General features: G+C 40.3%; 1 protein-coding gene across 5 annotated transcripts in view; it reads left to right on the top strand.

Moving 5' to 3' along the window:
- Positions 1-24,614, top strand: part of DYNC1I1 (dynein cytoplasmic 1 intermediate chain 1) — a 265,017-nt gene that overhangs the window by 225,859 nt on the left and 14,544 nt on the right. For 4 of the 5 annotated variants that reach the window (XM_084620559.1, XM_084620557.1, XM_084620556.1 and 1 more), the window contains 2 exons: positions 7,268-7,408; positions 13,080-13,205. In XM_084620559.1, coding sequence (XP_084476685.1) covers positions 7,268-7,408; positions 13,080-13,205 — 267 coding nt within the window. The remainder of the gene's footprint in view (positions 1-7,267; positions 7,409-13,079; positions 13,206-24,614) is intronic. The other variant, XM_084620560.1, reaches the window with a different exon arrangement.

Raw genomic sequence — 24,614 nt, 5'->3', positions numbered from 1 at the left:
GGGGCTGGTGTGTTAAACCAAAAGGGCCAAATTCTGCCTGAGAATGCACTTGTGTAAATTCTGTTGTAATCAGTGGAAGCTTCATGCACATATCGAGAGCAGAAGTTAGTGTTAGGGATTCATCAACTGACACAAAATTAAGTCCCAATCCCATTGAAGTCAACAGCAAAACTCTCATTGACTACAGTGGTACAGAATCAGGCTGCAACTATGAAGTATTTCAGAATAATTAAGACTATATTAAAAAAAATAAAAAATTTGTAATGTACCTAATCAACAAAATTTTCCCTCCATCTTCTACCTTGTTAAATACAGCAACCCCAGTTGTGCTCTTTGAAATATTTTGTTATTAGAAGGAAAGGAAATGTGTTCAGAATCCTACAAGATGGGGTTCTCTTCAGTAATAATTAAGCTCAGAGTTTGCAGTTGCTCACCCAGAAAAACTCTGCAGACCTCTTGATCCTACCAGCCACAAAGACTAATCCTGATGGCTCAGTGTAAACTGCTGTTTGGCCACATTAGAGATTTGTCAATATTCCCCACCCTCCAGAGTGCAGATTCTAGCAAGTGGCATGTTGAGAATGAAACAACAGGGCTGCTGAGAAGGCATAATAATTCCCCGAGCACAAGTGTGATACCAGACTGGCCACCCCGTGATGAAATTGTATTTTCTATTTTTTAAAAAGAACAACTGGGCTTTGAGGGGCCTGATCGCGAATGTTCCTTCCTCTTTCCAGTGATACCCATGGTGTTGTAATAACTGTGGTCATGATCCTTTGTAACTGCATCCATTAGATCCTGCATCCCTGCCTCATTTCCCCACTCCATCATCATTGCCTATTATCCACAGCACAGAGCAGGAAGAGGAGCAAGATGGTGGGGGTGCTGCAGAATGACTCGGGCAATAGTTGCAGAAGTGGAGGAGCATAGCCATAACCATCACCATAGAAGAGGAGAGGCTTACTACGAGGCGTAGTAGTTTATCTGTTGGCAAAAGAGGAGAAGAGGAGGCAGAGAAAAGGGGGACAGAATGGTGGCGGTAGGAAATCCAAGACCTTCTGTGTTTCTAAGTCAGATGTGGGAGTGAGTGAGCCACCTAATCAAACAGCAACAGCAACATATTTCCCTAAGCAAAATATTCCTCCTCAAGGCTTTATTCTTGGCATTTGGAGTGCACAGGTTACAGGCAGCCCAAGCTATAGTCCTTTCCTTAACAACTTGGGGCCTGATCCAATGAAAGATTTCAATGGGCATTGGCTCAAGATTTAGTTGAAAAGCTCTGATTCCTCTCCTGTCTAGCTGTCAGTGAGGTGCTTTTACACAGTCCTCCGCTTTTCTCTGAGTATCTCATTGGGTCTCAGTCTCCATTCCTACATCATTACTCCACTCTCTCTACCAGCAGATGATCTAAGGTGGATGTTAGCTCCCTAACTGTTGATATGAGAATAGGATGCCAGATTAGATGTTCTTAATTCTCCTTCAGATATTCTGAACAGAATGTGGTGGTTGTTTTGCTGAGGCAGCCAGAGTACTCTTTGGTGCTCCCACATTGTGGGATTCAGAAGACAAGTTCCTCAGAGTGCTGGCCCCTCTGGCTCCATCCCCTGAGCACCCTCGCTCATGCAACAGTATCCAAGAAAGGCCCCTCCCTACACCTCCTCAAATCCTGCTCTCCCCTCCCCCTTCAGTGAGCATACTGGTTCCATTGTGAGAGGGCCCTCTGTATGCGAGGGAGATGGGGAAGGATTCTCCGCTAAACAAAGAATGCACTAAGCCATATTCTGATGAGGTTCAATAAGGATAAGTGCAGGGTCCTGCACTTAGGACGGAAGAACCCAATGCACAGCTACAGACTAGGGACCGAATGGCTAGGCAGCAGTTCTGCGGAAAAGGACCTAGGGGTGACAGTGGATGAGAAGCTGGATATGAGTCAGCAGTGTGCCCTTGTTGCCAAGAAGGCCAATGGCATTTTAGGATGTATAAGTAGGGGCATAGCGAGCAGATCGAGGGACGTGATCGTTCCCCTCTATTCGACATTGGTGAGGCCTCATCTGGAGTACTGTGTCCAGTTTTGGGCCCCACACTACAAGAAGGATGTGGATAAATTGGAGAGAGTCCAGCGAAGGGCAACAAAAATGATTAGGGGTCTGGAACACATGACTTATGAGGAGAGGCTGAGGGAGCTGGGATTGTTTAGCCTGCAGAAGAGAAGAATGAGGGGGGATTTGATAGCTGCTTTCAACTACCTGAAAGGGGGTTCCAAAGAGGATGGCTCTAGACTGTTCTCAGTGGTAGCAGATGACAGAACGAGGAGTAATGGTCTCAAGTTGCAGTGGGGGAGGTTTAGATTGGATATTAGGAAAAACTTTTTCACTAAGAGGGTGGTGAAACACTGGAATGCGTTACCTAGGGAGGTGGTAGAATCTCCTTCCTTAGAGGTTTTTAAGGTCAGGCTTGACAAAGCCCTGGCTGGGATGATTTAACTGGGAATTGGTCCTGCTTCGAGCAGGGGATTGGACTAGATGACCTTCTGGGGTCCCTTCCAACCCTGATATTCTATGATTCTATGATTCTATATTCTTCCTAATGTCAGCCAGATAAAGCCAACTCTGGCCAATAGCTGCCAGTATGTCCCAGAGCCTTTCTCTGAAAGAACAAAAACATTTCCGCAGGCAGGATGATGAACTGAGTAAATTGTAAATCAGTCTGCGATGCAGTTAAGGCACAGTCATGGGACCTTCCGTGATGCAGAATAAAACAGGTATGATCGGTGGAGCTATGTGCTAATTTCTGTAGTAAAAAGATAAGGATAATACGTTTTGAACTTTTTTGAATAATGAGATTCAAATTTATCATTTGATATAATATTGTAATGAGTCATTTACATATAGGTAAGAGCTGCAAGAAAAATTGTTTGAGAAAAAAAGTCCTTTAAAATAAATCAGTGGCAAAAATGCATAGTGTAGTAGGCATATGGAAAAGTGCCGACTTAATAAAAGGATGTTTTTAAAAATAAAAGGTTGAAAACCCCCACTAAAGCTTAGCTGATGAATTCAGCAGTTTTGAAGAAACATGGCCCAAGTGCAATTGGCCAGCGAGAAACAATCTGCCAGTATAGCAAAGGCATACTGAAATCCCGGTCCTCTTGAAATCAATGGTAAAACTCCCATTGACTTCAGCAGAGTCAGAATTTCACCCAAAATTGCCTTTTTCAAAAATAAGTGGATTTGGCTCAAGACATTGCTTTCATCTATTTGTTCTGTATGTAAGAATGATAATGGGGGCTGAAACTTAAGAATGCAAGCTCATCAAGTTTCAATTCCAGTTGTTTCATAACATTAGCCATATGGTAGGTTTACAGCTTGTAAGTCAGAAGTTCAAGCAATTTAAAATGGTGTTAAAATAAACTTTACATGGACTCACATTTTAACAGTTCCTAGAAGAACTGGTTTGTAGTGATAAATGTGATCTTGCAAATGCATGTTCATAGGAGTAAGGACTACTCACATGACTAAGAGTTGACAGGCCTGGGCCCTTAGTTAGTGGGTTTACAGTAAAGTCTGAGGCCCCAGTCCTGCACTTGTGCACTATGAGTAGTTCCACTCATGTCAATAGAACTACTCAGAGTGCGTAAAATTAAGCATGGGCCTTACTGGTGGCTTGTGTAGAAAGGTTGCCCAGTATTTATTTCTTCTCAAACGAAGGGATGCAGTTCACAGACTTACATTCCCATAACATGTTTTCCAATAATAAGCTAGTGATTGGTTAACCAGGCTACCTTGGCTATTTGAGCAGGTGGTATTGCTTATCTTCCTGTCCCATGCAGACCCACATTCAAATTCATTAATATGAGTCTCATTTTCTGAATGGTTTGGATGCTTCTTAAATGCACATTATTCTGGCTGTCCAGATTTTAGCCCTGACTTCCGTTTTGCATGTTTAGATCTTCACTATCATGGTAATGATAATGCTTAGTGCTTAGACAGTGCTTTTCATCCATCAATCTCAAAGCACTGTACAAAGGAAGGTAGGTATCATTAATCCCACTTAACAGTTGGAAAAATTGAGCCATATAGGGTGAAGTGACTTGCCAAAGGTCACCCAGTAGTCAGAGTCAAGAATAGAATGCAGGTCTCCTGCTCTCTTTTCAGTACCTTATCCTCTGGATCATGCTAGTCATTATTTGGTAAATATATTGCTGGAGCTAAAAGGCCATAAAAAGTGAATGACAGAATAAAATAAGAATAAATCCAATTTCAGTATTTCTTAAAAATGAAACGTTGATTGCAATCTACTGTAGATAGATTTTGTGCCTCTTAATCACATGGCATTTTGTGACATTTATGGTCCATAGTACTGTATTTGTAGTGTATTTTCTGTGCATGAGAAAAATATTTGCCTATCAGCAATTGGGTGGACTTTGTTTCCTTTAAACACTCTATTTTATAGTACTGTTAAGTTTTCTCCAGCAAACTTTTATGTCTGAAATCTTTGAAACACACAGCACAATTTACAATGAAAATATAAAATACTGCATGCTCTGTGTATGTGTTTTGTAGACATTGTGGAGTTGTGTGACCTGCTCTGAATTCTATTTGCGGGCTTTCAGCTGAAGATATTAGCTCCCAAGTATCTTTTACAATACTTCTGTCTCCTCAAAACCCTGATCATCACTTAGCCCCCAGTACTGGAAACACACGTGTGCTTAATTTTAAGCATGCATGTCTTCCCATTTACACTTCAATAGATCCATTCATGTGCTTTTCCTTATTTGGGAAAGAATTTGCTCTTGCTATTTTTGTTTGTTTGTTTTTGCAACACTAAGACTCCAGAAGACAATATTTAAACTTTTTAGAAAGAGTACACATCAAATTCCTCATCTAGAGCTCTAACTGCATTTTATTGTCAGTGGTTTACATTTTAAAAATAAAACAAAATATTTGTTACATTTATGAAATAAAAAAGTATAAGGCCAAATGTGAACACTTGATCCTGCTTCCACTGAAAGTCAGTGGCTAAACTTCCATTGACTCAAACAGAGTTAAAGCAGGCCTATAAGTAGTGTACAATGCCTTTGTGTTTTAAAAAGACACTGTCATGTAATTAAAGCTGCAAATATACTGTTATAAAACCTATGCTGAATAGAATGTTTTTATTAATTATTTTTATATTGCAATGAAAACACATACATTCCTTGGCAGTGTGTATGTGTGTTTTGTGTGTACACTCACAGACACCGTGGAGGAATATATACATACACACATACGTATATAATATATAAAACCTAAACACTGCAGCAGTGTGTAATGCAGGATGACGGAAAATGAAACAAACAAGAAGTAAACTCTAAGTAGAGTTGAAGCTGACCATTCTATTTTTATTGACAAAAATTAATAAAATGCAAAAAGAAACAGCATAATAAGTAAAAATTCAGTTCCTTCACTTTTAGAAATAATGGTGATATTAATAATGCAGGTAAGAAACTGTTAATTAAAAATATTATTTTTAATTTGAAGGTATTCTTCTAGAACCCGATCCAAAGCCTACTGCAATGGAAGTCCTTCTATTGGCTTTGGATCAGGTCCTTAAATTCCACAATTTTATATGCAAATTGGTTAGTTATCAATAGCTTATTAGCAAATAATTACAACTGCATGAGCTATTTCATGTGTTCTCAGCATTAATTTATGTTTTCTTTCCCTTGTTTTACTATCAGGACAGGGTGTATTCTGCAATGACCTTCTTGAGAAACCCCAAATATTTAAAACTAGTGTAAAAATAGGCTTGCAAAGGTCTTCTGTATGTAGTGTTGTTGTAGCCCAATGGGTCCCAGGATATCAGAGAGACAAGGTGGGTGGGGTAATATATTTTACTGGACTAACTTCTGTTGGTGAGAGAGACAAGCTTTCAAGCCTGAAGAAGAGCTCTACCTACACTTCAAAGCTTGTCTTTCTTACCAACAGAGAAGTTGGTCAAATAAAAGATACTACCTCACCCACCCTGTTTCTCTAAGGGTCTTCTGTGTAATACTTTACCTGATACTAAAGTCCCTTTACAAGTGTAGGGTAGAATCATAACTTTGAATTCTTATGTTCCCTTTCTTCAGATCTCCATCATACCCTGCTTGCAAAGGCATTAAACCAAACCCAAAGAGCTCTTACAGACAGCTGAGTGGATGTAGAAGATGTTTCTTTAAAAATCCCATTGTTTAGATTTCTGTCACAGACTCTGAGGATACTTAATTTCTCTTATCTCTGGAGTTTTCATTATCATTTAAATTTCATTTTACATTAATTGATCAGGGATTAGTGAAACCATTATGCAAAAATTAGAATAAGAGAAGCCAGATGCGATGAATAATTCATTATGTCCAATTACATTTTATTTCTGGTGTACTTGCAAACTTGCCTCTGACTTTTAAGGTGTTTTGAAATGACAATGTTCGCTTCAAATAAGATCTGCACCACTTAATTTATGTGGCAACTACAGTCTCCCTGCTTCGCCTTCCCCCCATTTTAAAATTGAATTGTAACCAGTTTGGGAATATCCAGCTGTCACTAGACTAATCTGAATCACCTGGGAAAGAAGAGGAGGCACTCTCAGAGGGGGAGCAAGTATAAGCCGTCGAAATGACCCCATGAAGCAGCAGACAATGAATTCAGCGAGGCAACCCCTTTGCTATCGCGTCATCCGGGAGTCGGTGGCTCCCCTTAGCAATGCCCCTTGTCTGTCTTCCGCGGCGCAACTGGGAAATAGCAAAGGCTGCTAATTGGCCGCGGCAACAATGCACGCGCCGCTAGGTGGCAGTCGCTGCCTTCCAAGCAAGGAGCCCCTGTGGGCGGCTGCTCCCTGGGAATCTCGTGACCCTTATCAGGTCAGCCCACAAACCTGATCTTTCTGTGTGAGCAACATGCAAAGCGCTCCCTCGCCCGGACTCCCCCCCCCCCCGTCCCAAAATAGCCCCGGGCGCTAAGGGGAAGCCGCGCTGCGTACCTGTGTGGAGTGTCTCGAGCTCTATTTGAGCCTGCTCAGCAGCTCCCCACCCAATCACCCCTTTGCCCCCCCGCCCCCCGCCCCACTGTATTTTATTTATGCCACTGGACAGTTGTTGCCCCATTAAAGCTCCAGTCCCACCTTCTGCAAGGACCTTTCATCTGGGGAAGTTTTATGACACTTGGTAAATGTGCAAAGTTTTTAATTAGACTCGCCAGACAGCCCGAGGCAGGACTAGCGCCACGAAGTCTTCATGCTTCTCTCTGCTTTACAGCACAACAAGCCGCTCTACTCCTTTGAAGACAATGCAGACTATGTCTACGATGTCATGTGGTCACCAGTGCATCCCGCGCTCTTTGCCTGTGTGGACGGGATGGGGCGCTTGGATCTGTGGAACCTGAATAATGACACCGAGGTGAGGCGGGGTGGCGGGGCGAGCCCTTAACCCTGCGCCGGCCGGGGCGGGGGAGAGGAGGAGAGAGAGGCTGTTAGGTCCCTGCCTCTCTGCCTGCCGCTACCAAACGCTCTCCTCCTTGTGCCCTCCAAGGGACATGGAGCTCCCCACTCCCTGTGCGTTTCAAAGATCATTGGCCTGCCCGCCTTGTGTGTTTCAGCAGACGTGGCTCCAGCCTTCTTGTGTACATTTCAGGGGACACTGAGCTCCCTCTTCCTGTCCGTTTAAGGAACATTGAATCTCCCCCCGCCGCCCTCCCCCCTTCGGTGTGGTTCAAGGCTCCTTGTATGTTGCGTGCAAGTTAAAAATTCCGGGGGAAGGGAAATAATGCATTCCCCATTCAAAAAAATCAAGCACAGAGCAGCAAATAGATAATGTTTCGCTTATTTGGGAAGGATACACTCCCTGCCTTTGGATTTATGTCAAGGCAGATTTTTAAAATCTCTCCCATTTTGTGATTTTTTTTTTCCTTTTGGCACACGGTTTCAGTGAGCCATTTAAAATCTCACCATCTCCCTCGTTCAGATTGTCACAGCTTGACAGCCCTGTACCAACACCACAGACCTGCCAAGTCTGTCTCATGTAGAGTGTGAGACCTCCTAGTTTGGGATCGATTTTAAGGCAGCTTCGTAAGTCACTCACTTTTAGGATGAAGGATTGTTTTTATTTCATTACTGTTATTTATTTATGAATGATTGTTATATTTCGTTTGTTATGTCTTCAGTCTATTTCAATGGAACATTAACTCTCTTTCATAATTGTTTTTCCCCCCAAATCTCCCGCAAATTGTCACAGCTTGACAGCCCTGCAACAGTACCTCCAACCTGCTAGGAACTTAATGATGCCCATGTGTTTCCCACCACCTCTTACATTTCTTTCAACCCCATTGAAACAGAAAGGGCTAATAAGAGAACTCTTTGCAAAGATGAAGTAGCAAATACTGTACTTAAAAACCAAGCAGCCTCCTTCCTAAGTATAGATAGTATGAATTTTATGTTCCTCTTTATTTTTGTGTCTGGTATAATTTCAATCTGAAAATATGACTCCAGATGTTTAAAAATATTTCTAGGTATTGAATGAGTACAATCTTGCTTTGATTTGAATTTTTCTTTGACGAATGTTTGCTGTAAGAATCATCACTGTTCTAAATGACCAGTGTGTTTTGATTATACCAGCAAGATTCATATTTTTCCATCACCCGAGCACTAACTGTTTGTTTTCAATACTCTGCAATAGCATAGTGCAAAAGTAGAAAACAAAACAAAAAAATCAGCATAAAAATAAGGTCACATTTTAATGGACAAGTTCTTCTCATTTTCTAAAACAAATGAGGAGAACGAATGCCAATATTTTCCCCATTTCCTACAATATTTCTTTAAAGTTAGCTCATTTATTACTATGTCTTTCATGTAACAATGATAGATATACATTTCAGCCAAAGTAAAATACAAGTACAGTTTATGGTCTCCAAATCAGTGCTGGTTGGCCATAAATAAATGTGGACAGGTAAGAGGAACACACGCTGAAAACTGTATTGTCACGTGGAGCAGCCATGCCTTTTGAAGTGTTCTGAGCAGGAAGTACTGCAGCCTTTTTAATTAGAAAGCATACAGCTGGAGGATATCCAGGAGGACTCTCCTCAGAATTTCTTTTGGGGAAGGGAGGAACATATCCTTCAGGTGTTCTCATTAATGCCACTTTAACAACATAAAAACCTGTTAAAGTTTCAAAAAGAAAAAAAAAAACCCTTTCTGGTAAAATCCTGACCCCTCTGAAATCAGTGGGGACTTTGCTGTTGCCTTCAGTGGCACCTGAATTTCACCACAAATAATTACCATGAGCTGCCTGGTTCTGCTCCCATTGCAGTCAGTAAGCTGGATCATGCCCTAGATGACCAGGCTTACAGATACATTTTGAGTAAGAAAAGGCAAACGAGCATCCACAAAAATGAATTCAGAGTTTGTTCCTGCATTCTGTACACACCCTCAGCCACCAGCAGTTTCACAAAGAATATTCATTCATAATGGTCAAAATCAGCTCTCATATAAGTATAAATCTCTATCGAAGTCAATGGTATTATTACAGATTTACATCAGCATGAGGGTTGACTTTGGATCTCTGAAGAAAAAATTACTATTCCAGTTCTTTAATAAGCAGTGATGGAATAACTTGAAAATGTCTAGAAATCATAAACTAGCAGCAACTAAATCAATGGGAGGTTTTGGATTCGCAACGAAAGCAGATCAGATAGAGTCAGTGAAAGAAAACCCTGCACAATTCTTTTAAAAATTACAACTGAAGGTGATCAATGTTTTCTTTGACCCTTTGCCTGGTATGTTAAAATTAGATTATAATGGTTTTCTATAGTTGATTATTAAAGAATCTGAACAAATTATTCTGTTTACTAATGAAAAATCTTTGTCAGAGTTTTATTCATTAGTCATTGTAATAAAAATGAGATGACTAACCTGGGAAATTCGTGGGACTCTTTAGCTGTGTTTAAACAAACAAAACTTTCTAGTAATAGATGTCAAATACAGATAGAGGAAAATGACAAATACATTAATGGCTTTTAATTAGATCTACTGATGAAAAGTGCTATATAAAAGGTTGGCTATTATTATTATTAATAATTATGTTTTTGTTTCTTTGATTTTAGGAAATTAGCTGCATTAATGTTTTGTTATTATTTTGAAAACTGATGGAGAACATATCGGTTTTTTGATAACTTACAAAAAACCTTCCAATTTCTTGAAATATAATACAATTTCTACTAGTCCTCTTCTCTATAATTATTTTTTTCATTATGATTTTTCAACAGTACCTAGCCGTCATTCTAGATGCTTTTTGATCCAAATGGCTATAATCTTTTGACTATTATCACAATCAAACTTTAAAAAGGGCTGAACTAATCACATGTATCATTCTGATTTGTGGATAACATTTGGTTTTTGTAATAACAATGAAAGTTATCATATTTGATTTATTTAACATTAACCCCCCCCTTCCCCAACACTTCTTTATTCTCCTGCAAGTTGTATAACATTTTTAGATGTACCAGTATGTCAGATTTTCATTTAAATTTAGGATGGAAGATCTTGATTTCCCAGTAGTGTGTCCACAAAAAAAAATTTTTTTTTTTTTGCCTGGCTTAAAGGTAGAATCAGCATCCAGGTTATTGTTCAATCATCTCTATTGATTACTGTTCAAGAATGATTGATATTTTTCCACTTTGCTGCTCTATTATGTTGCTTTCAACAGTATTTTCTTTTGTATGTCTTGTATATTTTGGCTCTGAAACTATGTAGATGGCATTTATTTTGTTAAGTAGATATGAAAGATATCTCTAAACAGTTTTTTTAACACAACATAAGCAACAAAAATTAAAAGGTGAATTAGTTGTTGATTTCTCGGTGACTGATTTCTCAGTCTATTTGCTAAATTCATACGCAAAAATGGTTATAATCTGACAAGTGTCAGTTTATAACTCTAGATAATTTATAAAGTATTTTAAAATATAACTTTAAAAACATAACTGTGGTGTCATATAACCATTATAAGGTAAATTCAGATCTCTGAAATGTTAAATAGGTGTGTGTAATTTAAACTATCATTATTCAAAGCAGTCAAATCTATTTTAAGATAATGTAGAATGACTACATATCTCTTTGTACAAAAGGAAAAAAGGAGGTGTATTCAAATATTTTAGAACTATTTCACAATTGCTTTGATGCTGTTAGATAAATTTGTTGTGTGAGAATGATTTTTACTAAACCATTAGAAGATTTTAATTTATAGAACCCTGAATTGGTCAGCATGCCCTTTGTTTGTTTTTCTGTGCAGCACAGGAATAATGCTATATTAACCCAAAGCAGAGGTAGAGTACCTGTATATATTTCAGCATTTTGAAAGGTATAGCTAAAATTTTATGTCTGAAACATACTCCTTTGAAAGAACTTATATATTTTTGATCTACTAATTTTCTGAGGAACAAAACTAACTGATGAAATGGATTAAGTAACTGCTTTAGTGTTCAATTTTGTCTGTTTGAGGATTTTTTCCTATACATTATATAAAATTAACATAGCCTTAGGAGTTAAAAGAATTGCAGAGACTTCAATGATGAGGAGGATGAAGCATATTATCACATGATAGTTTTTATTGCTACTTTTATGCCAGGTAATTGGCCTAATAACTCACATTGAAACCTCTGATTCCAACACACCAAATAATACACCTGAGATGAGGAATTACAAGAGATGCCATCTTTCATTGGTCATATAGCACTGATAGGACCTTGGGCCTGAAACAATGAAGAGAGAAGCTCAGTGGCTTATTTGCATCTCAATACCGTCTTTACAGAGTGGGGGTGGGGGCAGGGAAGAAGATGCGGTAATCTGCTTTCTGATTGCTATCCAACATTATTTCTGAATTACTGTGTAAGCAGATCTATTCTAACTTCTCTTGGGAGGCTCAAGGGCACTATAGTGCAGTAGTTTACAGGGATGAGGGTTTAGCATGCCAACCCACTTGTTCTGAAGTATTAGTTGGTTTTGCAGCCTTTAGTCAGAGTCTGTAACAAAGGGACAGAGTGAGTTTCCAGATCTTGAGGTGCTAGGTAAATAGCACAGCTTTACAGTAATTGTTCTGCTGCACGGGTGACTGTGCACAGTTATTGACTGTAGCTGGAGTCTCCCAGGCAGTCTGCAAAGGCTCGGCTTCCAACTCTCACTGATACCTCATGCCATTTAACGCTGTGGTTTATTTCATGAACTGTACATTAACAGTACGTACATGTGCACATGTGTGTATCTTCCACCACATTGCCTTACTTTAACAGACAGTCTTGCATTTACACTTAGACTTATTAACATAAATGCATCTACCTAATGAAATGTATTGGGTTTTTGTAACATAATCAGTGGTCTAAAATTGGGTGAAAATCAGTAAAAACAGAATAATAGCTTTTGTGAAACCTGGGATTTTTTTTTGTAAAAATCGGTAACAACTGAAAATGGAGAGTCTTATGCATGAAGCACATAAGGGCCTACCATTGAGGAAGAATTAAAAAAAAAAGGAAAGAATAGTATGGAAACTACAAACATCTTGTTTTGAACTGATTTTCTTCTGTTTCTGTCCTACCTTGCTACTGAAATGCAAAACCAAAACATTGACGTAGGTCAGTAAAATATGGTTTTCATAAACGCTGCTACCATTCTGTGAATTTTCAAACCCCATTTTAATACTATCTTTAAGCTTATGAATTCCTGACACTCAGCTGATTCTTAACTCACTTCTTGATCAGAAGTCAGTGCATACTGAAAAACAAGCTGCTGTGGTTTTGCATGTCTCCAGCCAGGAAAAAATATTTGTACCATTTACTGTGAAAAAGTCTCCCGTACCCTTCCCAAACAGTCTGTCTCATTCTTCCCACCTCCCATACCTCAGTAGAGCATGTGACTGAAGAAACAATTAATCTTTTTTTTTTCTCCCCCTACACAAGGGATGTATGTTACCTCATGTAATTCTAAGGGACTTGTGATTCATCCACTGAAACAATAACATTCTAAACTGACATATTTGATTCACTCGCAGCATGATTTCATTAACATCATTATTATTGATGCAATAGGTTCCAACAGCCAGCGTGACAATTGAAGGAGCTTCTGCCCTCAATCGTGTCCGTTGGGCCCAGGCTGGTAAAGAGGTAGCAGTTGGAGATTCAGAAGGCCGCATCTGGATCTATGATGTTGGAGAGGTACTTGTTCTTTTAAAATTAATTAATTAATTAATTAATATTTCCAATATTTGTCATACCACTGAATGTTAGAAAACATCATACATTTATGTGCATGAGAAGGACACTTCCCTTTGGTGATCCAGATGGTTTTTAATGGTGTCATTGATTTGGAGTGCTACACAACTTTGAAATGTACCTTTAAATACAGCTAAGTTTAGCTGTTTAATTCCAGATCTGAAGAAGAAATCTTTTTCAAATGTCTTGTGATTTATTCTCACTATTTATAGTTTTATTGTCAATAAGTGTTTGGTTTTTGGCTACATTTACTAGGGATAGAAGAATATAAAACATTACAATATAAAAGGTACAAAAGATAGATATTATAATATAATATAAAATATTCCAAACACTCCCCTCTAGGATTCACCTTTTGCATTTCAGTAACTCATATTTCATGACTGACTCCACTTTATCTACCAATACAGATTTTTCTCATCATGACATATAAAGCACCACTCAGTATCCCTGATACCATTGCCTGAATATTTACAGTGGCTCCAACAACAGAAAATGGAGAGGTGGTGGTTTGGAGGTTAGCAGATGCTTGTGTGGTGTGAAATAGCAGGATACATATTCCGTCTTTTAAGGCTGTTTTCAATTTCCTCTACTACATACAAAAAGTAAGCTGAAGTATGTTGTGCATGGATGGAGCCTGTCTCTTTGTTGATGAATGCAGTATGAAATGTTCAGCTGCATTACGATTCTTTGGAATAGTCAAGGGTGAATCTCTGAGCAATCAGCCTTTATGTAGAGAATTTGTTTTCATCATTATCTGTGATAGGATACTGGGGTATCCATCTCTACACAGTAGGGAAACATTACAGAATGCATTGAGTATTATCTGTAACTTGCATAAAGTGATTTTATGGCCCAGAGCAAAGTTGCTTGAGCATGACTCATATTTTTGGATTGCATATGCTTGTGCAGGAGGTGCCTTTCCTCACAAATGGCTGCTGAAACTTCTTGCTATATAATTTCTAAATTGTCTAAAGTTATTACACTCAAATGTCCACTACAGTGCTGGCAGGGGAGACCATTTTATTTATTTATTATTTTTGTATTATTTCTCTGAAGTGATGGGTTTTTTTCCCCCTTTCTAAGTGATATGACAGACTATTGCAATATTTGCAATGACAGTATAGTCCGGTCTTGTCTATTGTCTAGACAGGCTATAGAAATGTCTCTTTGACTTATCATACACCAAACCATTCATAAGGTTGTTTCTCTCTGCAAGATTAATCATGAGAAAATGTACTTTATCCAGAGGGAGTAATATTTATATTGTTTTTCTTTTTTTCTGCATAATCAGAAAAATACTACCTGCAAAATTAATCTCAGGGATACACTCCTCATGAAAAATAAAGGCGTACTTATATTACTTGTAAAAAGAGAGTAATCAGTATTCAGGTCTGAGAGTTCAGATCAGTGTTGTATAATGAAGACCAGCGATACTCAGACCTCAGTGGTTCAGGAGCCAAATTAGTGATCAACATTACTCAAGAGAGCAACAGCAGTGTGAATTCATTGTTTCATTCAGTATCGTTTTCCTCGTTTTACATATGGGGAAATGGAGGAACAATGAGGATTCCTTCCCCTTTCTCCCCCCCACAATTGCTGCCTCGTTGATTCCCATTTCTGTTTTTAAAAAGGGGTTCAAAGGGTTACCGATACCCTAGCAGGGCAACTCCTGTCATTACTAAGGGCTTAGCTACACTTGCGAGTTAGAGTGCATTAAAGCAGCCCCAGGCGCCCTAGCTCACTACCCGTCCACACTGGCAAGGCACGTAGAGTGCTCTGACTCCATGGCTAGAGCGCTCCTGGTACTCCACTTGGCGAGAAGATAAACGCTTGTTGTGCCTTGGCTGAAATGCCCGGGTGTCAGTATGAACGAGGTGCTGCATTACTGTGCTCTGATCAGCCTCCGGAAATGTCCCATAATCCCCTTAAGTCAAGTGGCCACTCTTCTTATTGTTTTGAACTCGCTCTAGGAATACGGAAATGCCCTTTGAAAGCTCCATTTCTGACAGCCAGCTGCTTATCTGCCTCAAGACAAAGCAACCATTGCTGTGGAATTCTGTGTGTGAGAGAGAGTGAGGTTGGCGGGGAGGGGAGAGTCTGCTGCTGTCTGAACTTACAAGACAGCATGCTGATATGCTCTCAGATTCTCCAAAACCCACTCTCTCTCCCCCCACATACACGCAACACACTCCCTGTCACGCTCTATTCCCCCCCCCCCATTTGAAAAGCACATTGCAGCCACTTGCATGCTGGGATAGCTACCACAATGCACTGCTCTCTGTGGCCGTTTCAAGAGTGCTAATGTGGCCATGCCAGTGCGCTTGTAGCTGTCAGTGTGGACACACTGCAGCGCTTTCCCTACTGCGCTCTACGAAGGCTGGTTTAACTGAAAGCACTCTACATCTGCAAGTGTAGACATGCCCTAAGAGTTACTAGAGCTAGCCTAAGTCAGATGCAGACATACGCAGCGATCAGAGTGCCAGTTTAAATCACTAATAGGATTTCATACTGGTGGCCCTGAGAACAGAAGTTGAAGATAGTGAATAACAGCAGCTTAATTTATTACACCCCCATGTCAGTTCATAAGGAGTCCTCTTAAAAGTAATTCAGATGTAGGTACACTTAGTGCCTGATCTAACTCCTGTTGAAGTCAATGACATCATTGGATCAAGCTCTTAATAAGGGTCTGGTGTAGGAAAATATGTTTGCAGCCTTGTCAGTGGTGCAAACTGTGGACACTGACTTCCTAGCAGATTGCCTTATCCAGAAGTAAAATGAAGCCTGCTGACAAAAGACGATACAGTAGGGAAAAGCGTATTGAGGCTGGGAGCTCACTGCCTTGCCGTTCCAGTCCTGTCCCTCCTTTCCTTTCCCTTCCCTTCATCTCTCCTCATCCTGCCACACAGAGCATGGGAGTGCCTATAACCTCAAGTCTGAAAAAAATGCCCCTGGTGACACCCTCAACTGGGAGGAGGAGTCACTAAATTCCAACGTAAGGACAAGATGTTTAGAAAGCAAGCTGACAATCTTACCACAACCCACTAATTCTATACTTATTGGACTATCTAATTCTAATCTAAACTCATCTTGCCCTCACACTGCCCAGATAGATCGTCTAAGCTGTGTAGATATTTATTCCTCACTGAGCATCTGAGGGTATGTCTACACTACCCGCCGGATTGGCGGGCAGCGATCGATCCAGTGGGGATCGACTTATGGTGTGTAGTCTAGACACGATAAATTGACCCCCGAGTGCTCTCCCGTCATCTCCCGTACTCCAGCTCTGCGAGAGGCGCAGGTGGAATCGACGGGGGAGCAGCAGCAGTTGATTCACTGTGGTGAAGACACCATGGTAAGTCAATCTAAGTACGTCGACTTCAGCTACGTTATTCATGTAGCTGAAGCTGTATAACTTAGTTCGATCCCCCCACAGCGTAGAGCAGGGGTTAGTGTCTCTCTTCGGGAACAGTCCTGCACCAGTATAGTCAATGGGAGTTTTGCTATTGCTTTGAATGGGAACAGGCCCTTAATCAGGAGCATTGTCTCCATTGCAGGAGTGCTCCTCGGCAGCTTTCCTCTTTTCTTCAGCATATCATGGACAACAGTGGCCTCCCCCCTTGTGCCTTGATCTATTGGGATTTGCCCTCCCCGCTCATCTTTTTAAACTGTCTCAGTCCAAGTGGTTGCCGCATGGCTCCTCTCTTCTTTTTCAGTGGCTGATTTTTGAAACAGAGTTGTTAGCAGAGAAATCTGGATTTTTTGAGGCCGTGGGCCCTTTAAAATTCACCCCTAACTATAGTGAGTCATAATCAGCATTCATTAGTGCCAGGGTACACTGTGCTCTGAAGTGGAAAGAGTCTCTAGGATTACATCGCTCAGAAGGCAGCAGGCTGCTTTGCAGAGATCCTACATATGCTCATATCCTACAAAATAGTCAGATACCATATTTTTCGTATTTGCCCAGTCTTTAAAACCTACCCTATTCTTCTTGTTACATTCCAGATACTACATTGGATTGGCCATATTGTTGCTAAATGGTGGTTTCTTGTACCCACAGTTCAAGAAGGATATTAATAAATTGGAGAAGGTTCAGAGGAGAGCCACGAGAATGATTAAAGGATTAGAAAACCTGCCTTATTAGTGATAGACTGAAGGAACTCAATCTATTTGTCTTAACAAAAAGAAGGTTAAAGGGTGAATTGATTAATCTATAAGTATCTAAATGGGGTAGAAATATTTAATAGATGGGTTCTTCAGTATAGCATAGAAAGGCATAACACGATTCAATGGCTGGAAGCTGAAGTTGGGCCAATTCAGGCTGGAAATAAGATTTAAATTTTTAACAATGAGAGTGATTAACCATTGGAACAGTTTACCAAGGGTCCTGGTGGATTCGCTATCACTGAAAATTTTAAAATCAAGATTGGATGTTTTTCTAAAAGATCTGCTCAAGGAATTATTGTGGGAAAGTTCTGTAGCCTGTGTTATACAGGAGGCCAGACTAGATGATCACAGTGTCTCTTCTGGCCTTGGAATCTATGAACTGAAAAAAGAAGATATGTTGAGTTGAACATCATCCAAAAGCACAATCATGTTTAAAATCATATTTCGTAAAATAATAAAATCCACTTTTCCTGTACAAATGAACTGGGGCACAAAACTGACATGACAAGCTTGGAACAGAGCAGGAAACCTATTTTGATATCAAATTAAAGCGATGAGGTTCTTATCTTGTTAGTTCCATCACTGTTTTTATTCTGTCTTCTAGAGAGCAATAGAATTTGCATCTGTGATTTCTAATTAAAATATATGGTGTTTAGAGAGCCTCATATGGCCTATCTGCAAACCTCAGATCTAGGGCCCAAACTTGCATTCCTTGCTCAGTCAGAATTCCCTTTGAGATCATGGATGTTTTGCCCAAGTAAGGACTTTAGGATAAGGCCCTTCTGTTTTGACAGGTTATCAATCGATGATCTTTATGACATCACAAGTGCAGAAACATGGGTAATGAGACAGAACCCATGACCACGGAATTAAAAATAATGGGGATATTTTCAGCTAAACCAGATAATGTTGTGTTTTACAGCACGTATTTTTAGTTGTTTGATTTTGACATCGTGTCTGAAAATAACTGAACACATTTATTTTCACAGTGAGGGGTCTATTTTCTCTTCCATGCTTGTGTTTTACGCCCATTAGCATTAATGGGAGTCATGTGCATGCTTCCAGGGGAGAATAGACTTAAATAATCCATATATATGTGTACGTGTGGTGGTTTCTGAGAACAACTTGTAGATCAGTAGCTGATGGCTTAAAAAATTGAGGGTTGGGGGAATCGGATTCTTTCAGTGTGACAGGATCTTAAACATACTTAATTCAATCAGAGAATATAACCAGTCGTTAATGAGTGTTCATTCCTGCTAGATCGGAATAAGTTCACTTTCACAGGACTTATAATTGAGAGATATTTTTTGAAAAGACTGTATGTAAAATGTACCGTGAGTCAATTTGGCTTCTGTTGTCTTACAGCTTCTTTACTCAGTAGCCAGGGCTCTACATGGTAATAGCTGATTTTAGAACATGGACCATTGACTGTAGATTTATTCACATGCCCCGATGATTGATTGATAGACCTAACTGTGCATGCTTCAATGATGTTACACAGATGCTGCTGTCCTAAATATTCTCTATCAACAATGTTTGCTGCTTATCTGAATTGAGTTAGAATGTTGTTTGTAGCTCCAGTTGTGAAAGCAGCAGCTTCTCTTCCACCTTCCATTATTTCTTTTTTCCATTAATCCTTTCAGGGGAAGAATTTGATAGCGGTGGGGGAAATAGATAGAAATTTCAGATCAATAATCTGTTAGTTGATGGTAGTAAAACATAGAATTTGGAAAAAAAGAAAAAGCGTTTTTGACACAAGGAGAGAAATTATGATCTAAAAGAGTGTTTGAAGTTGTAATTTAGAGGGGCCTATTATCACATATGACTTGTTTCGTTAGACTGATTAACTAATGGAAATAACAGTGGTTGCATCTGTTTGGCAGGGTTATCAGACAGGTTAGTGTTAGGGTCAGTAGCAATCAGGATCCAAATGGAGAAAAGTAAGACATGATATTCCCCAGACTCCACCCACAAACCAAGTTCCACCCCCTGGAGACACCGAAAAGAGAAAGCATTCACAGTAAACTGTGCAGATCTTCATTAAAAGATAATCTTGCTCCTTTCTTGCATGCTTTGACCAGTAGTGAAATAATTAACAGTTAAAAGGAGCAATCCACATCTCTTTCAGCGCTGTTGTTTCAGGCTTTCTGCAGACTCAGGTATACATTGTGGCATTGGTTTATATGTGGTTCACATTCTGAAATGTATCTTTGCCACTATAAGTGCTAGAGTTTTTATTATTTTAAAAATGAAGCAAATCTTAGATTCTGGGATTCAAGAAGGCAGCTACCTGAAAGGGAAAAAAAGTACCCACTCACCCAGCCACCACAGATCAGTCCAGTTCAGTCCCTGATAGCTGTGATGTTAATGAATCCCAGAGAAAAAGATAACTCCGTTGACTACTTTATGTGCAGGCTGAAAAGCTTGGAAAAAATTACCAAAAAAAAAAAAAAAAAGTTCAGGAAAGGGTTGGAAAGTCTTAGGTGTATATCATCTCTTCAACACTGTAGCATGGAGAGAGAAAGTAAGAGCAGCTATTGGTAAAATCTAGCTGGAAGGAGGGATCAAAACCTGAAGAGGAATCATTCCTCCTTCTCCCCAAGATGGTGGTGACCGTCTGTGTAAATACATTGTGCTCAGGCCTCGGGGATGATTTTGAGAGGCATGGCCAGCGGGTGGGGAAGTAGCTGCTCTCTGAATCATGCCGGCAAACTGGTGGTGTTGTAAGCAGTAGCATAGCTAGGAGTGGAAATTTGGATGGGCCCCAACTTATGATGGACAGGCAATGAGCAAAGGTCTGATGTCACAGCCAGTCATGTGAAATGATATATTCTATATTATTGCATATTATATCGCATTTGAATGCCGGGAACAGGATTGTTGGGGGATAGCTAGGTTAGACCAGGGACTTGAGTGCAGGGAGCCTGGGGGCAGAGCTGGCCAGTGGAGAGAGGAGCAGGCCACTTAGCCCCACAGGCAGGCATGGGTTAAGCTGGAGTGGGCAGGGGGGTTGGTTGGCACCTGCATGGGGCCCGGCTCTCGCTGAAGTTGTCTGGGCTGGGAGAAGTTGCAGCCCTGGGTGGAGGCAGCAATGGGGCTGGATGGGCTGCTGCTCTCCACACTTTGCTGGCCCCAGCATTCCGCAGACAGTCCAAGAGCCACCTGCTATTGAGCCAGGAGTTCCTGATCCACAACCAGCTTCTTCATTCACACAGGCTGATATCTGGGCCTGATATAGCGGGCCGTGACCTACCCAAGCCCACCTGTGGCTATGCCCCGTTCTGCTCCCACTGAAGTCAGGGATAAAATTTCCTTTGACGTCAATGGCAGCAGAATCAGCCCCAAATATCTGCTCTATGGATTGCGAGGTTCAGAGCAGGGAGCACTGGATGAGGGGACCATAGAGAGGGACTAGCATTCCACGTATGTACCCTGAGTTTCACAGATTTCACCATGGATCTTGGGTCATCCATGGGGTCAGAGGGTCACAACGAGGGTCTCGTCTCTGCAACTAAAAGCCTCTCTACCCCCAGGGGATGATAGATCACAAACTGTATGTTTCATCTTGTGGGGTTTTCCAGGAGAGTTTTCTCCTGCGGTAGATCCTTCCTGAGGAGACATGATAGGGCTCTGACGTGATTTACAGTGGTTTAAGAAAGACATTTTTGCTGCAGTACTGACACTGGATTCCACAATTTGTAAACGTTTTATTATAAACATCCAAGATGAAACACTAGAATTAAAAGTAACTTTTAGAAGTCTGACAGCAGAATGGCTCAAGTGCATATTCTGGATATGTAACATAAAGTACTGCCAAGCAGTAACATAAAGTGACTCAGACAAAGTTTCACTAGGAAGGGTTGGGTACAAAGCTAGTGTCAGAATGTAATCATTGTAATGAACAGCAGAATCCGGGTATAAATGATTGTGAAGTGGAAGTAACCAAGGGTTTGATCCTGCTCCCAGTGAAGTCAAGGGGAATTTTGCCATTGACATCTATGGTATCCAGATGAGGACATTTGATTCCAGTGGATCAGGACTTTAGTCTCCTATTATTTTCAAAACAATGTTTTAACCAAGCTATAACCCAGACTGGTTGCTGCGAAAAGTTTTGAAGAACCATTTTAATTTCCCCCCAGTGTTGTAATGTAATTGGAGGCTAAAAAAGAAGGGGGTGGGAGGGGGCTCATAGAGGAAGAAAAGACAGGATACAACAAATGCATGGTTTTCATATGGTTTACATTTAGGCAATGATCATTTTGCTTTATATGAAAAAGTGAGAGAAAGCTTTGTCATCTCATGCCTACTTATTTATAATTTAAATAGAAATAGTTGCACCAGTGACTGATGTATCCAGTGTTCACAAAGGTATTTTTGAAGTAGCTTAAATAAGAACTCCCTAATGAAAAAAATGCACTGTTTTGAAATCAGTCAATTTAATTACTGTGTTTTATGAAAGCCATTACCCATTGCTGATTACTAGAGTGATAAAATCTTTAAGCTTTGGTAGCCTCCATAGGGGGTGAGCTGATCTAAGTAGCGCAGAGTCCAGTCATTATCACCCTAAATACTTGTGTTTCTCATTACAATATTCATTACCTTAGGTTACTTTGGATGCATTGGTGTGTTTCCCCAGTGGAGAAATAACACTATATTAAGTTAAAACTTAACGTTTAAATCTGTTTTCCAGTTTCAAATCTGGCTTATTCATATCCATTCACAAATATACTTATGTGCGGGTATGTATGGGAGTAATGTCCATATCTAAAATGGTAAAAAAATGTGATTTATCTTGTACCTTCAATCTCTCTCTCTCTCCTTCATCTGCATAGTTTCTGAGAGCCTCACACTCATTAATGGATTATGTTCTCATGACACCCCTCTGAGCTAGGGAAATATTATGCTCATTTTACACATGGGAAACTGAGGCATGGGGTAGCTTAAGTGACTGGCTCAAAGACACACAACACATGTATAGCTGGACTGGGAACTGAACCTAGATACCCTCAGTACCAGTCCAGTGCCCCGTCTACTAGACTGTGTTTCCCTTCCTTTTCCAGATTTGTCCTTTTTACTGCTTCACCTGCACTCTGCCTTGCTGACCCACATCCATTGCAGACTCCTCCTAGTGTTCTAAACCTTTGAGCAGCTTCAAACATCTGCCATTGTTTTCAAGGTGATCTGCCAAAGGCTTTTTTAAAACCCAGAATTGTGTTTATATCAGCATAGGTGCTAGAACTAGGGGTGCTCCCGCGCCCCATGGCTCAAAGTGTTTTCTGTTGTATAGAGGGTTTACAGATTGGCTAAATGAGTCTCAGCACCCCCACTGTACAAATTGATCCAGCACCCTTGTATATCAGTTTTTGTTTCTTTAAAAAGACTTGAAATCTGTATGCATGGAGGTTTCTAACAATATATTCTGCTTATTTACCATATAAATATGAGGAATGTTAATTCTTACCTTCCCTGGTTTTGCTGGAGGACTCCTTGGGAGTCTCGGGAAATGTTTCAGGTGAGCTTTATAAAAGCCTAACTGGCAGGAAGGGAGTTGGAATCTCTAAGAAAGATATCCTTTCTCTCAAATGTTAGCTAGGTATTCGAGTTAGAGGCATTAACAAAAACAACCAAAAATTCAGGTTTTAAACTGTATGATTTAAAAGCCCTTTGACTCTTAATTGCTTAGCTCTCAGTCTCTTATGATGTAACTTGTCACTAGTTCTCCAGATGTAACATTTCACTAGGTCTCCAGAGAGTTTGCTAGAGGAGACAAGACTTGGATTTCTAATATGAAACAAGAAAACGTCTCCTAGTCCTTTTGCTATATGGTAAAGAAGCAAAAAAGGTTCAACTCCAAGTGTTTTTGTTGTTGTGTCACATTTAAAACAGCCTCATGTTTCCTATTTTCCCCACAAAGGCCCAGATCCTCCCCTGTGGAGAGGGAGAGCAAACAAACTACATATAACAGATGTTAATAATGTAGCTTATTCCACTGCTAGTAGGTGCTCAGATGCTGTGGGAGAGGAGAAAATAGACTAGGGGGTCATCCTGTCCCCCATGGTAAAACCTGCAGGAGGAAGAGCAAGGTCACAGATACCCTCCCACATTACCCAGCCCAGGGATGAGGGGTAGGGGAGAAGATTTGCCCCCTTGCAGAAAAGGCAGCGGGGCTGGCTGCAAACCTGACACGTCCCTTTCTCTGGAGGCTCTGTGTATTTGCACTAGCTCAGGCACCAGTAGTGGCTCCCCACCTGTGGCTGCCCTGAAATCCTGTGGGGAGGCTCTGTGGAAAAAATAATTCACTACCAGGCTTTCCTGAGTAGAGGAGGTAGAATGGCAGCCTCGCCCAGTCCCTCAGCACTGATCCTGGGTGGGTTGAATTAAATATAGCAGAGCAGCTGAATGCTGACAGTGAAAACTTGCACCTTAAAATAATAAATTAGTGTACATGAATAATAAAAAATTCACAGGAAGATTCTGCCCCTCCCCATTGTAAAAACCGTTGTGAATGTATAGGCAGAAGCCCTATTTTAAACGTTAGGTTTTAACCTAATATAGTGTTGTTCCACTGGGAAAACCCACCAATGCTTATGAGAAGACTGGTAAATGTGCATAGCTCGTATGTAATGCAGAGTATCAAGGGAAAATACTTCATGCTGAATTCACTTAAATATGTTAGTATGTGTGAAGTGCGTTCATGCACTCTCATTGTGGGGATAAATGCTTCATGGAGATAAACCTTCTCATAAAAGAGCTAGTTTGTATAATTAATCTTCTGTGGTTTCAACCTGCCACATTCAACAGCAATTTGGGTTCTGAGGGAGTCCTTAATTATGGTGTTAATTAATTAGTTATGGTTTGCAAAATTGTTGCATTTAATAGTACAAAGCTATTGAATTCATGATTTAGAAAAAGAGCCACTTAGCCTAAAAACCACAGCTGAGGATGCAGAGACACTTGGACCCTCAACGTATACTACCCAGCAGCTACGGCTGCACATCTGAAGTTTAATTTTTCTGTCTGATAAGTTGTGTCACACTGTCTGGAGTGGCTCACAATCGTGAATGCCAACCTCAGGGAAGACTGTCAAGAAGCAGGGCAAAAACTCCAAACTGTTTGTGTGTTCTATAGTTAGATTTCATCAACCCAGTAACAAGTGTGAACTCCTAAAGCACTATAGCAGTCTTA

The sequence above is a fragment of the Lepidochelys olivacea genome (genome assembly GCF_965140295.1).
Source record: "Lepidochelys olivacea isolate rLepOli2 genome assembly, chromosome: 2".
NCBI lineage: Eukaryota > Metazoa > Chordata > Testudines > Cheloniidae > Lepidochelys > Lepidochelys olivacea.
The sequence above is the reverse complement of the archived record's forward strand: the minus strand, read 5'-3'. Positions and strand labels throughout refer to the sequence as shown.